The sequence below is a fragment of the Bison bison genome, unplaced genomic scaffold (genome assembly GCF_000754665.1).
Source record: "Bison bison bison isolate TAMUID 2011002044 unplaced genomic scaffold, Bison_UMD1.0 scf7180017864089, whole genome shotgun sequence".
In the NCBI taxonomy this organism is placed as follows: Eukaryota; Metazoa; Chordata; class Mammalia; order Artiodactyla; family Bovidae; genus Bison; species Bison bison.
The window spans coordinates 578,162-592,788 of record NW_011494661.1 but is presented as its reverse complement, the minus strand read 5'-3'; the positions used below and the strand labels follow the sequence as shown (position 1 = coordinate 592,788).

The 14,627-nt window shown below is 51.9% G+C and overlaps 2 protein-coding genes across 2 annotated transcripts in view; both read right to left on the bottom strand.

The window, feature by feature from the left end:
- Positions 1 to 2,471, bottom strand: part of FERMT3 (fermitin family member 3) — a 19,026-nt gene extending 16,555 nt beyond the window's left edge. The window contains exons 1-2 of the mRNA XM_010838088.1: positions 2,304 to 2,471; positions 1,565 to 1,737 (exon numbers count right to left, since the gene is read on the bottom strand). Coding sequence (XP_010836390.1) covers positions 1,565 to 1,724 — 160 coding nt within the window. The 5' untranslated portion in view covers positions 1,725 to 1,737; positions 2,304 to 2,471. The remainder of the gene's footprint in view (positions 1 to 1,564; positions 1,738 to 2,303) is intronic.
- Positions 2,472 to 4,599: 2,128 nt separating this feature from the next.
- The window catches only part of STIP1 (stress-induced phosphoprotein 1), a 12,590-nt gene continuing 2,562 nt past the window's right edge, over positions 4,600 to 14,627 (bottom strand). Inside the window, exons 2-13 of the mRNA XM_010837975.1 lie at positions 13,417 to 13,626; positions 12,820 to 12,961; positions 12,525 to 12,666; positions 11,582 to 11,750; positions 10,451 to 10,577; positions 10,263 to 10,365; positions 9,922 to 10,042; positions 8,594 to 8,815; positions 6,156 to 6,192; positions 5,849 to 5,952; positions 5,517 to 5,689; positions 4,600 to 5,071 (exon numbers count right to left, since the gene is read on the bottom strand). Coding sequence (XP_010836277.1) covers positions 4,999 to 5,071; positions 5,517 to 5,689; positions 5,849 to 5,952; positions 6,156 to 6,192; positions 8,594 to 8,815; positions 9,922 to 10,042; positions 10,263 to 10,365; positions 10,451 to 10,577; positions 11,582 to 11,750; positions 12,525 to 12,666; positions 12,820 to 12,961; positions 13,417 to 13,626 — 1,623 coding nt within the window. The 3' untranslated portion in view covers positions 4,600 to 4,998. The remainder of the gene's footprint in view (positions 5,072 to 5,516; positions 5,690 to 5,848; positions 5,953 to 6,155; positions 6,193 to 8,593; positions 8,816 to 9,921; positions 10,043 to 10,262; positions 10,366 to 10,450; positions 10,578 to 11,581; positions 11,751 to 12,524; positions 12,667 to 12,819; positions 12,962 to 13,416; positions 13,627 to 14,627) is intronic.

The following is a 14,627-nucleotide window of genomic DNA, read 5'->3' as shown; positions in this document are numbered from 1 at the left end:
CGGGATTCATGGGCTTCCCTTGTGGCTCAGCTGGTAAGAATCCGCCTGCAATGTGGGAGACCTGGGTTTGATCCCTGGGTTGGGAAGATCCCCTGGAGAAAGGAAAGGCTTCCCACTCCAGTATTCTGGCCTGGAGAATTCCATGGACTGTATAGTCCATGGGGTCGAAGAGTCGGACACAACTGAGAGACTTTCACTTCACTTCACTCGGGATTCATATTGTCCTGGGCTGGGTGCGACCTCCATGCTGGCTTCCCCTGTGTAGCAGCCCACCCTGGCCCTGAGCCGGCCCCTAAATGTTGGGTCTCACCTGCCCAGCTGTGCTCCAGGCCCCAGGTTGGCACTGCTGGATTGGCTGGGCATCAGTGACTCTGATGCCCTAAGGAAAGAGTGGGAGTTGGTGGAGTGGGGACAGTATTTGCTGGGTGGGGGACAGGAGAAGCTGGAGGGACTTGACCCTGGGGGCCCAGCAGCCTGGGGAGGAGTGGCAACCACTCCAGTATTCTTGCCTGGAGAATCCCTTGGACAGAGGAACCTGGCAGGCTACAGTCCATGGGGTTGCAAATAATTGGACACGACTTAGCACGCACGCAGACCTGACTCTGGACCCAACAAGGAGCACGCAGGCTCCTTGTTGAGGCCTCTTGCTTTGCTGTGGACCGTCCCCCGGGGCCAGCTGGGCCTTCTCTTGGGGCACCTGGTCTTCACCCTCTCTGCCTTGCTTGGCCAGGCCTGCCTGAGTCTTGTCACCCAGTCTCCTGAGGGACCCTCTGCTCCCCACTTCTGCTTTCACAACCTCCTGGGGCCCTGCCTTCTGGAGGCTCCCCTCACTACCTCAGCCTTGTGGCCGGGCTGTCTGGGGGGGCCCCACGCTCTCCACAAGCCACTGACCTCCTTCTGGGCCGCACGTGGCGGGGCGGGGGCTGGATGGGCCTGAGACAGCCCGCCCCCGCCCCACACCCGCAGGGGCCCAGGTTGTGGGCTGGATGGGCCTATCGTGGGCCTGCCTTCCGGCTCTGGCTATCAGAGCCAGCCCGCCACCCTCCCAGGAAGGGGCAGCCCCCACCCCAGCGGGGAGAGGCGATGAGAAGCCCCCTGTCGCTGGCCCTGCTCCCCTCCAGGGTTGACACCACAGGAGGCTCTGCTGTAACTTCCTGTGGGGGCAGGGCCGTCCCACCCAGGCTGGGGCCTGTCACCAGCATGCTGAGGGCTTCCGCCCAGGGACAGGGCGTTGGACCAGGTCCCCAAGTCACCAGGAGCCCCCTCTGGCCTCCCCTTGACCCCCAGAATGGGACCTCAGCCTCAGCCCAGGCAAGGCCTCTCCTGACGCAGAGGCCCGTGGCCGGGTCTGGTCCTTGGGGGTCTTAGCAGAACCAGCTGGCATGGAGGAAGGGCGGACGACAGTGGGAGGGAGGGGAAGTTGAGTTGGGGAAATGTCTTTTTTGGAACAAAATGATTAAGCTGGTGCCTGAGTCACTGTGACTCCATTATCGAGGGCCGTGCAGCAGGGCCGGCCCGGAAGCCCTGGGGGACCCGGTGGGCGGCGGGGGTCGTGGGCACTCACTGATCTCCTCCACAATCTTCAGGAGCACCCCACCGATGTGTGACTCCCCCGTGACGCGGAGGGTGAGCGACTCGGCCTCCGGGTCCTCCTCTCCTATAAACACCCGCAGCTCCCAGGACGAGTCGATGTAGTCCCCGGTGGCTGTCTTCATGCCCGCCATGGCTGCGGCGGCGCTGAGGAGAGGGTGGGGATGAGGCGAGTGGGCAGCTGGGAGGTGGCCTGTGGTGCCCGGGACAGGCAAGGGGCCAGAGGGCAAGCCCGCAGGCCAGAGTGCCGCGGCAGCAGCAAGACCCGGGGAGGTGGGTTGTCCCAGGTGAGAAACTCGGACCCCTCTCTCCATCACAATGGTTGAGCTTCGCAAGGGCCCCTCGAGACCACATTGCCCAGCCCTCTCCCTTTGTGCAGACGGGAAGACGAGGCCCCTAAGAGTAGGAAGGGGCTCCCCCTACACCCCCCAGCTCAGTGCCAGAGCTGGGCCCAACGTCCACCTGCTTGCCCAGCCGACAGCCCAGCCCAAGCCTGCCCTGGCAGCTGCCCACCCTAGAAATGGTGAACCCAGGTCAGAAAACAGTCCCCATCAGGCCCAAAGCTCAGAACCACCACCCCAAAGCTGCTGACGCCTCTCAAGGGCCGTGGAAAGTCTAGGTTGCCGCACGGAGAGAGGCGTTCTGGGCAGAGAGGGCTGCCAGAGGGCGAGGGCGAGGAGGGTCCTTGGGCCTCCAGCTGCCCACCGGCTTACCTTGCCTGCGAGGGGCTGGGGCTGCAGGTGTGTTGCGGGGGTCGGCGCGTCAGCCACTCCTGGCCACGGCCCACACACCTGCAGACCGCTGCGTGCTTCCTCCCCCTCCGCTTTCTCTTTGGAGTTTCCTTCAGAGGGCAACCCTCCCTGGCTTATCACCAGCAGGGCGGGCTTGGCCCCTCCCCAGGGCGGGCGGGCGAGCGCTGGGTGCAGGAAGCAACTGCCAACACAGCCCTGCCTCTGCTTCCAGTAAGCACAGGAAGCAAGTGGGGCTTGTGGACCCAACACCCCACAAAGGGTCCCCTCATTTGGAGGAAACTTCAGTTCAAACTAGAAAAGCCACCAGCTCGGGTTCCCTTGTAGGAAGCCATCTTCCCTCTCTGGCCTGTCATGAGGTGGGGTCTTCCAGCTGCCAAAAGCAAGAGCGGTGGCATTGTAAGGATGAGATCTGGGTTATTTAGGGACCTGGCAGATCAGACCAGAGGTTCCCCAGGTGGTGCCGCAGCAAAGAATCTACCTGCAGTGCAAGAGATGTGGGTTCAATCCCTGGGTTGGGAAGTTCCCCTGGAGAAGGAAATGGCAACGCACTCCAGGATTCTTGCCTGGAAAATTCCATGGAGAGAGCCGGGGGGGCCACAGTCCATGGGGGTCGCAGAGTCGGATACAATTGAGCACACACGCAGGTCAAGTCAGCTCAAGCCCAAGAATGCCTTTTATCACCACAAAGCAGATCCTTAAAGGCCCCAAGGGAAACAACTTTCTTAAGTCTTTCCTGTTCCCAGTAAGGGCCTATTTTCCTGCCAACCTCAGAGCTGCCCAGGGGAATAGTTGAACAGAAAGTGAAAGTCAAGTTGCTCAGTCGTGTCGGACTCTTTGCGACCCCATGGACTGTAGCCTACCAGGCTTCTCCGTCCACGGGATTTTCCTGGCAAGAGTACGGGAGGGGGTTGCCATTTCCTTCTCCAGGGCATCTTCCCAACCCAGGGATCGAGCCCGGGTCTCCAGCATTGCAGGCAGACGCTTTACCCTCTGAGCCAGTGGGCCCCTAATGTTTCATGGCCTGACTGCCCCCACGCCTTGAAGTCTCGTCTTCAGACTTGCTACCTCCCTCTGTCCTTCTACTTGCATCATGCCCGTCTGGGGCCAGTGCCCATGAGGCTCACTCCTGTTCTGCCCCTATGCAAACATGACTTGGAGGGCTCCTGGTGGCCCGTCTTCCTGATGCATCAGGATGTAAAGTTCAAGAGAGCAGGGCCTTATATTCACCCCTGGCTCCCGCAGAAATTCAGCCTTTCTAGGCAATCAATTTAGGGATGCAAATTGACCAGAACCTGAAGAGATCATAGTATCAAAGGTGCTGCAGAATCCCCGAGGGTTGTGCCACCCAGACAGGGGAGGGAGGCCACCAGCAAGGGTGGGAGGGGGGCCGGGGCAATTCCTGGGGAAGGCCAGCTTCAGATTATGCAAAGTCAAGGCAGCAGGAAGTACAGCCAGCTGCTGGCCTCAGCAGGTTGCTAGCCCCAAAGCTTCACTCTTGGAGCAAATGAGGAAGTTTTAGTCCAGGCTCAGAAGCCACCCCAGTCCAAGATGAGGGTTTTTAGAATATTTCCTGCAGCTGTGGAAAAGTGTAATTAAAACCTACTTTAAGCTCAGTTGAGAGCAGAACACACATAGCAGCTGAGGGCTTTCGAGCCCTCCAGTAGGGAAGTCTGAAGCATCTCCTGCAAGGGAAATTGGTTTTGGTTCTTGGATGGGACCCACTGTTCTCTGGTCAAACTGGCTTCTGGCTTTGAGTGTGGAGAACTGACAGCATAGGAATCACCTGGAAGTTCACGGGACACTCTGGAGCTGGAGCCACTCTGGGTCAGGTCATCTCCTTCCAAGTCGTCCACTGGGCGACAGCACCACCTAGTGGCCACGTCGAGAGGCAGTGAGTCACTCAGGCGTGTCCGACGGCCACCCATGGACTGTACAGGCTCCTCCGTCCATCAGATTCTCCACGCAAGAATACCGGAGTGGGTTGCCATTCACTTCTCTAGGGCATCCTCCCGACCCAGGGATGAAACCTGGGTTTCCCTCACTGCAGGCAGATTTTTTACTGTCTGAGCCACCAGGCAAGGCGGTGGAACCGAGAAAAGCTCACACCCAACCCCACCATTTAGGAAGACAGAGCATGCCTGGTTCCTAGTAGTCAGCTGGCACTCACACCTCTTCCAACCCAGGCTGTGACTCCCGCAGGAGAGCTGCTTCAGTCTTTTGGTAAAAAAATAAATAAATAAATCGCTCAGAGACATAACAATGTATAACCACGCCTGACTGGCTTGTTTTATTGGAGAAGAGGACGTGGAGTTAACAATGTGAATGAAGACAGTTGGGACCTGAGGTTGGGAAGAACACCCTCCCCTCCCCATACAAGCCCACTGCCCCAAATAAAAAATAACCAACTATGGGAGAGCAGCCGAGACAGCGACTGGGGGGCAGGGGAAGGACCATGCGTGTGCTGGGAGGGCCCAGAGGCAGCAGCTGCACGAATGCGCGAGTGTAAGTCTCTGAATCTTCCATGTAGGTCTGTATAAATATATAGATACGCTGTTCGCTTGTCGCCCCTTCTCCTCCTTCTGCTCCGTGCTGCGTGCCGCGGTCCCAGCTCCTCTTTCCACATGAGGGCGAAGGGAAGGGGATGATGCGCAAGTCATCACCGGATGGCTATCAGACCCACATCCATCAGCTTCTGGATCTTCTGTGCTATCACAGGGTTCTTTAAGTGTCTGACAAAGAGGCAAAGTTACCCGAAATGAGACTTAACCCCTAAAAATTTTTACCTGCTCGCAGAGCAAGCCCCAGTGCAACCCGCCCTGGACACAACCAGCAAGAGGTGGTAAGGGGAGTCCTGGTGGAAACTGCCCTGTGGAAGAACCGCACGGGCCTCCTCTGCCAGTGGCTGGAACCTGACCACTCTCACTGGACACGAGCCCACGGAAACAGTACACTGAGACCTTTTCCCAGCAACACTGGTCTTTCTAACTAACCACTTAAGCCATTATCGCCAACAAACAAAGCCCTTCCAGCTCACTACCACCTGCCAACCTTTTAACCGAGAATTAGACTATATACACGCCACTTAGGTGGATCACACTGCTGCCAAAGTTGTGCATTCTCACTGTTTTTGTCCACCTTTTCCCTCCAAGGCCGTCACCCCCCAGCTCGACTCACTCGCTGAGCGCCTGGGGGTCCTTCTGCATCTGTTCCAGGATGAGCCGCATGGCCGGGTCACTCATTATTTGCTGCACCTCCGGGTCGGCCATGGCCCGCCGCTTCACATCCTCCGGGCTGTCGTGTCGGTTATACTGGGCCATCATGCAGCGCTGGTAACCATCTGCGGCCTCCTGCATTCCGGCAGGGCCAGAAGGGGAGAGCGTTAGCACTACCTGGCTCACTGCTGCAGCAGGTCCAGGGTAACAGGAGTCATTGAGGGGGAGGGCGAGAGGGAAGAATCAGAGAAAGGGAAGCAGGGCAGAGATCCCTGAAGGCCAGGGCAGCCCCACCTTGCAGTTAGAGTCCAGGTCGAGTGCTTTCTGGTAGACATCCATGGCTTTCGTGTAGTCCTTCATCGCCTCCAGGGCAGCTGCTTTCCGGGTATAACCCTTGACTGGAGACAGAAAAGGAGAGAGGTGAGGCATCACCCAGAACACACTTCCGCCTGCTTTCACCTGCTCTGAACACCATCACTCCTCAGCCTGACACTAGCTTCAAAACGTTATAACCTCCAAAGACACACAGGCAGAGTATGCTCTCTCTTCTCAACCCTCTGGCCAGACAGGGGGCAGCAGAGCAGCACAGGAAAACACTTACTGAAGGTTGGCTCCAGCTGGATGCACTCCTCACAGTCCTAGGAAGGAAAAGCAGAAACGAATCAGGCTCATTCCTTTAGAGGAGCTACCCCACAGCTGACTCATCACCTGGGATCACAAACCCAACTGTTCACCCAGGGCCATTACAGGACATGCGACTTTTGTTCTAGTGCCTCTTTTACTTATTTTTGGCTGCACGGGGTTTTCACTGCTGCGGCTTCTCTTCTTACAGAGCACAGGCTCTAAGGCATGTGGGCTCAGTAGCTGTGGTTTCTGGGCTCTAGAACACAGGCTCAATAATTGTGGTGCACTGGGTTAGGCACTCTGCAGCATGTGGGACCTTCCTAGACCAGGGATTGAATCCATATCTCTTGCTTTGGCAAGTGGTTTCTTTACCACTAAGCCACCAGGGAAGCCCCATATTTTTAAAACTTTATTAAAGTACAGTTGATTTACAATGTTGAATTAGTTTCAGGTATACAGCAAAGTGAATTAGTTACACATATACAAATAATCGCTGTTTTTAAGATTCTTTCCCCATATAGGCCATTATAGCGTATGGAGTGGAGTTTCCTGTGTTACAAAGAAGAGCCTTATTAGTTATCTTACATATAATAGTGTGTATATGCCAGTCCCAATCTTCCAATTTACTCCCCACCCCAGTACTTCTGTAACTCTGGCCTCATGGTGATTCAATAGAAGGCCCAGATAAAGGAGAAAAGGAGAGCAGAGAAGCAAAGTAAGGAGAACGTCAAGACACAAGAAACCAGATCCTGAACCATCTCACAAGGGAAGGGGTCTAGATTCCTTAGAAGGCTGATGTTAATGAGGGAAAAAACCCCGAAATGTAGGGAAACTTCTACTTCAAAAAATTAAAAAGGACAATGATCACCAGAGGAAATAAATGGACCCTGATACTGACAACTCCATAACTTTATTTTTAGACCAGTGAGGAAATCTGAATATGGCCTTAGCTTTGCTATTATTAGGTGCTAATAATGTTGTGAATGGATAAGGAGAGTCATTTTAGGACATGTATGCTCAAAAACCTATGAGGTCAAGTGTCAAAATGTATCATTTCCTTTCACAAACAGTTTTAGCAAGCATCAGTGCTTATTGTTGAAAATGAAGGAAAACACAGGTATTTTGTATACTTGCTTGATGTGTCTTCAGAACATAAAATTACAGGACAAAGAACGCTATGCAGTGTGCCATGCGCACCGTGGCCCAACCAATGGCTAATGAGGAGCCGGAAGACCAGAAGCGATCCTGCTGATTCCTTCCTCCCATTTGCAGTTTGGGAAAAGTCCTATGCCGCCTCTCAGGTGATTAACAATGTTATTCTTTGCTTTGCAAACCAACTTGCTTCTGACACGGCCCTTGTGCAGTCCTTCCAGCAGCAGTGATGTCTCTAGGCTGGACGGACCCAAAAGATCTGGGTCATCAGACAAAAACCATCATGGACTCAGGTACTGGGGTCTCTAGATAGATCCAATTGCCAAGATGCACAGATTAGCTCACGTTCAAGGGCATGATGGAGAGGAACTCCTCCAGTGCTGAATACTGGCATAACTGACCACGTGCGATGTGACTTACAGCAGCAGACCCATATTACTGAGTACTGAAGAAAGGAGTGATGGTAAAGTTCCTATAGAAAGCGAGGCAGTTCACCCCTTCCCCCAAGTTAAACACAGAACTGCAATACCTCCGCCGCTGCATGCAACACCCGGAAGGACCGACACGAGGGGCAGACAGCTGTCTGTGCACCCACGCTCACGGCAGCGCCGCGCCGCTCCGCACCGCCCGAAGCGGGGACAACCCAACCTCCACTGATGGGTGAACCGACGAACACACAGTGCGGGCTATCCACGCAACAGAACACCACTCAGCCACGAAAAGGAAACGCTACAAGCTACAACATGAACCCTGAAGACCCTATGCCAAGTGACACGAGCCAGGCACAGAAGGCCCAGTACTATATGATCCCACTTACAGGAGGCCCCCAGAGTGATCAAAGACAGAAAATTGAACGCTGGTTGCTAGGGGCTGGAGGAGAGGAATGGGGAGTTTAGTGTTAGAAGATGCAGCTTCCACTTGGGAAGATGGAAAAGCTCTGCAGCAGAGGGTGGTGATGGCTGCACAACAGTGTGCACAGACTCCACGCCGCTCAACTGTGCATTTAAAACGTCAAAAGGCAAAATGATTACCACATGAAGAAAGGCAACGGGAAGGGAAAAGGATCGACTTTCCCAAATACTTCCTACACGCGAAACACTACTACATGGGCCAGGACAGGGTAACACAGGCCCTGGACTTTCAGTCTCATACACGCACCACCACCTTGAATCTATCATCAAAGCAAGAACGTCAAGCTGATGTTGACGAACGAACGAAAAGAGGAAGAACACATTCCTCATGGACAGGTTACCCTGCCTTCACCTTGAGCGCCAGCTGGAACTCCAGGAGCTTGGTGTAGCAGGCAGCTCGGTTGCTGTACAGCTTGGCGTCTTTGGGGTTCCGTTTGATGGCTTCCGTGTAGTGCTTCATGGCCTGGGGGTAGTCCCCTTTCTGAAAACACTCATTGCCTTTGTTCTTCTCCTCCAAGGCCAGGTCAGGGTTTATGTAGGCCAGCCGCTCTTGCTCCTTCAAGATTTTCTCTGCCTAAAAAAATTCTTGAAATAGTCATTTAAACTCTCATAACACTGGGCTAATAAAAAGTCTGAATTTCAATTTTCAGAAAGTACTGCTTGGTGGTGGTGGTTTAGTCACTCAGTCGTGTCCGACTCTTGCGACCCCACGGACTGTAGCCTGCCAGGCTCTTCTGTCCATGGAATTCTCCAGGCAAGAATCCCAGAGTGGGTTGCCATTTCCTTCTCCAGGGGATCTTCCTAATCCAGGAATTGAACCTGGGTTTCCTGCACTGCAGGTAAATTCTTTACCGACTGAGCTATGAGGTACTGCTGGTGAGATTTAATTTTGGGATTAATAATTTTATATCCCTTACACTATGTACAAACTACAAAGATATATTGTACAGCACAGAGAATATAGCCAATATTTTATAACTTTAAATATACACTACAGTTAATAAGTTTTGAGTTGTTATACCACTGAAATAACGTTGTAAATCAACCTTACCTCAATTAAAGAAAAGAATTTTGTATTTCTCATTATCAAGGTATATATACTATGAAACAGAACAAATGGTACTGACATACACTTGGTACAAAGATATGCCTTATGTGAAAATGATGGACTAACAGCTCTTATTTTTCTGACCAATCTTTCTGTGAATAAAATCACCCCCCTGCATAATTTGGTTGTATAAAGTAAGAAAAAATTTCATTTCAGTTCAGTCGCTCAGTTGTGTCCGACTCTTTATGACCCCATGGACTGCGGCACGCCGGGCCTCCCTGTCCATCGTCAACTCCTGGAGTCTACCCAAACTCATGTCCATCGAGTTGGTGATGCCATCCAACCATCTCATCCTGTCGTCCCCTTCTCCTCCTGCCTTCAATCTTTCCCAGCATCAGGGTCTTAATTTACAATAAAAACCACAACACTGTCAGTGCGCTGACCCTCAACAAATTTAAGGTCAAAATGCTGGCCGACTAAAAAAGACAGCAGAAAAACTGGGTTATTTCTATGTGTTGTCATCATTTACAGGGGACACGTCATATAAAATAACCAAAGACAACAAATTCATTACTAAATAAAAATGACTACAATAAATCGAGTTAAGAAAACATCCCTCATTCCCTACCCACCTGCTGGCATTTCTTGAGCACATCTGGGGTTCGGTGCTCTGCCAGAGACTTGTTGTAGAAATGGATGGCATCCTTGTACTTTTCTTCTTTGAAGTAAGAGTTGCCAATTCGTGCATAAGCTCTGACAAAGACACAAAGAAGAAGAATTTGCTAAGGGCAGAGCACAGACAAGGTCAGCCTCTGCAGAGGCAAAACATCTAGACACAAGGCCCACATCGTGCCCCCGGCACCACATCCTTCTAACACCTTCTGTCTCAGTCCCTGCAGCCTCCTTTCCAGCCCCCTCCCACTGCAGACATGGGACCCTCCCGATTACTCAAGGCACTCCAGGTCAAGCGTACTTGGCAATCTGTCGGTAGTCTTCTCGGTTTTCTCGCCCCACTTCAATGGCCTTCTCACAAAGCTCCCGGCATTGACCATAGTCACCCTTTTCGAAGTACACGGCTGCCAAGCAGAGGATCAAGAAGAGTCAGCCCGTGCCTCTTCCGCGGGACCTTGGGAGCACTCCCGCGCACGGGCCGGGCCTCACCTGCTTGGTTGGTTATGTACGTCATGTTGGTGGGATCCAGGTCTTTGGCTTTGTCGTAGTGCTTCAAGGCCGTGTCAAAGTCCTTCTTCTTGTAGGCTTCATTCCCCAGCTCTTTTTCTCTCAGCGCCTAGAGGAGGTGCGGAAGGAGGAGGGCTGAGCACATCTAACCCAGATGGCAAAGGGAGCCAGTGCCTGGGATGTCACAGGTACGCACAGCACACACACCCGACGAGGCTACGGGAAGCAGGTTCTCCACACCCAGAGGGGAGTATCAGCTGTTAAGATGGAAAACTGGTTTCCTCTCTGCTTCCTCCGAGACACCCCCTTATCCCACCTACTCTCCTGGATTTTTGTCCGAAAGTGAGGGTTTCCTCAGAGAAGAGGAAATCCCCTCAGCTTGAAACAACCTGAGAGCGGACAACACAGCTCTGTGCTGGGTTTAACCCAAGAGGCTGAGCAAGTTCGGTCTCTCTCACGCGCAGTCTCTGGGTCCCAGCCACCAGGAACGACGGCAGAGGGGTGAGGAGGAGCGGGAGGGGCTGTCCTGGTGGCAGGAGTCTGCAGCAGACTCACGATCACCCACACCGTAGGGCCTTTTTCCAGCTTTGAGACACCATGAGCAACCAACGCTTACCCATTTAACGGTACTAAATTTGGCAACAATCTGCTGTTCCCATTTATAAGAAGGGAAATAAAACCGTTCAGCACAGGCCTGATGCTCTGAGAGACTGAAAGTTGTCCGCTAAGCCAGGAAACAGAAGCATATGAGCTGACAGACAACATTCTTCTGGATCACAACAAGAACAAGGGCCACACACAGATTTCAGGCTGACCCTGGCTGATGTCCACAGTGCCAGAACCATGAGCCAGAACCACAGTAACCGTGGGACCCTGTGGCAGACTCTGAGACACACAGCTCCTATGGAACTGCTTGTTACATGGACCTTTTAACATACGAAACATTTTAATTATCAATAACAGTAATTTGACCACACACTGAGCACTCAAAAAACCAGCACAGCCATCCGAAGTTTGAAGATGGTCCTACCGGACACATATTGCCGGCTACTAGGCAGTTTCTAAATGCATGACAGTAAAGTGTTCTAGAGAGACAGGTACACACACACCAACCTGCTTCTTATTCTCTGGAAGATCTTCTTCCATTGGCTCTGGTTTTGTCTCCTTTTTGGGAGGAGGTGGTGGTGGAGGTGTTGCAACGTCCTCCTCTTCATCCATACTGCCCAGATCAACGCCGAGCAGGACGCTAAGAGTAGTCATGATCCGGGGATCTTGCAGTTTCCTAGTATTGGTTAAAAAAATGAAGAACAGCACTTAGTCTTCTCCATAACTGATCTTAAACCCTACTTACTGCTAAAGCTCAGATTATTGAATAGAAAAGATTCTTACCCATGGGAAGGTTGCTAGGTTCTGTACTACCCATGAGTTACAACTGTGGAATGCTCAACCCCTCAAAATTCCATATAAAATATGAGGTAACGCAGATGGGGTTTGTTTCTCGAGGCCAGCAGACACACAGGGGAGTGAGTTACAGGTACACTCTGTCTGATCTCAGGTCAGAGGCACCCAGGCAGTCACAGACACCAGCACAAGATTTAGAGCCGATCTTTAGATCTGATGTGCTTTCAACCTTGAGTTTCCACTCCAACACACCAATAGAGAGGACTATGTTGGGTTCTCACTATCAAGGTACATGTACCATGAAACAGAATCAATGGTATTGACATACATTCAGCACAAAAACACGCCTCATGTGAAAATGTATGCCTGTGTATACAGAAAATACAGAGCTGATGCCAGGTCAGCACTGCCAAGAGTGCAGTGAAGGTGGGGAGGGGCAGAACAAGCCCCCCAGATTACTCTAATACGTGATCCCCCCGACCCTTTCTAGAAATACAAATAAGCAATAAAGCAGTAAACTCTGACTGCTCTTTGGAGGGAAAAAACAAAGGCAGAAACCCCAGTCTTGTCTAGGGAACCCCTGCCACAGGGTCCTAGAAAGAAACCACAACTATTGTGTTTGTTTCTAGAGACAAACCTGCCGCCTTGAACTTACGTGCCCAGGTCGGACGGCTTGTTCCGCAGCTGCTCGATCAGTTCCCGGTAGGTAGGATCTGCGAGCAGAGTCTTGGTCCTGGGATCACTCTCCAACTTCTGGTACAGATTAGGCATGTTGAAAGGGTTCATGAATTTCCTTTCTGTTTTGAATAAAGGAAAGCACACCACCAGGAAGTCGGTTACTGTGCCCCTGTGGCCTACTAAACCAACACTGGGGGTGGGGGGAGCCTCAACACTACCCAAGTATAAAACAGCAGTCAATAACAGGGGCAGGGCAGTGTTCTGGGGTCTACCTGCCAGCCGGGCCTCCATATTCTGTAAACCTTCTTTGAGCTGAGGATTGTTTGCTTCATGTTTTAAACCCTCCTCATAGGTTTGCTTGGCTTCTTCAAATCGGTTTAAGAATTCAAGAGCCGCTGCTTTTCGTGAGTAGCCCTTAAACCAGCAAAGAAAGATAAAAAATAAGACACCCAGAGGTAAATTCCAAAGATGAAGTCAAAACAATCTACTTTACAATTCATGGAACAAAACGGGTATTCACGTGAAGGCCACAAAACAAACCAACAAACAGGAAGAGGACCAGGACACAACGGTAGTATCTGTCGACCCTGCAGAACACGGCCGCTTCAGCCCAGTTCATCTCATGACGCCAAGTGCTGTTAGCTTCTAGAGCAGTTTTCTCTTAGTACAGAAAGTAAAACATGTCTTAACTTAACAGTATCTCAGATGTGACAAAACATGTCACCACTCTGAGGAACATTCTAACAGGCAGGAAGACCGAGGAGAGGGCAGTAACCAACTACGAGTCTCTCAGGACAGGTGGCCAGGCAGGCCAGAGCTACCCCAGAGGAGCTTCCGGGCTCCTGAAAAGCCCCCTTTGCGCGGCTTACCTTGCCCCAGTCAGGCTTCAGGTCAACGGTCTTGCAGCCGTCCTCGTAAGCCTTCTGGTAGTCTCCCTTCTTGGCATAGGCCGCGGAGCGATTGCTGTAGAGCACGTGGTTCTGGGGGTCTAACTTAATGGCTTCGGAGTAGCACTGCAGCGCATCGTCAATGTTGCCGGCACTCAGGGCCTTGTTGCCCTTCTCTTTGAGCTCATTTACCTGAGAAGAGAGGAACCGATACAGTTTCGCCCCATGAAATTCTTCTTTAGTCCCTATTTCTTAAGTGACACTCATTCCTTTCTGTAGTTGTTGACAAACTGGTTACTTTACACATCAGAAAAAACAAATCACAGATTAATTCACAGTTCCCACGCCTGTGGGAAACAGCAAGGAAAAAATAAAGTACCAAGGAAGAAGTGGCCTGTCTCTGCCCTTTGCTGGCTCCCTTGGGGATTAACAACTCCAGACACTCTTCCAAAAGTCTCAACTTTGAGCTGAAGAAGCCACTCTAGGACATATGCATGAATGCCTTTTGTGGAAAAAGAAATTTCCTTTGGATTTCCAGAGTTCAAATGATGAACTGAACACAGGCCTAGTTGAAGAGGGAGCTTCCTCACTGAAGAGGGAGCCAGGAACACAGAGGACTAAGGACGCACTGGTACACGCTCCAGCAACCTTCGGGTACCAGGATGGCCTTCAGGAGCATCAGGACGCTCACCGAGCACCAGAGAACAATCTGTTTCCACTGGTAGATGTCACAACACGGCAGACTGTGGCTGTTTCTTAACAGCTAAAAAATGCAGCTAGGATAAAAATCAGTTTTTGTCATGTTTAAATATTAAACACACTTAAACAAGTGAAGGGGCTGCCCTGGTGACTCAGTGGTAAAGAATCCACCTGCAGTGCAGGAGAGGAGGATTCGACCCCCGGGTTGGGAAGATACCCTGGAGAAAGAAACCGCAACCCAGTCTTGGCTGGAGAATCCTATGGACAGAAGAGCCTGGCCGGTTACAGTCCGTGGGGTGGCAAGAGAGTTGGACACGATTTAGTGACTAAACAGCAACAAAACCCACAGAAGGAGGATCAAGTAGCACTGCTGCAGTTCCATTCCCTCGTCTCTCAAATACCCAGAACCGAAACAGCAGGGGCACACCGAGAGGGTCAACTGGTGTGAAATGGACCTTGGCCATATCAGAACAGGCTTCTAATTAAAAGGCTTC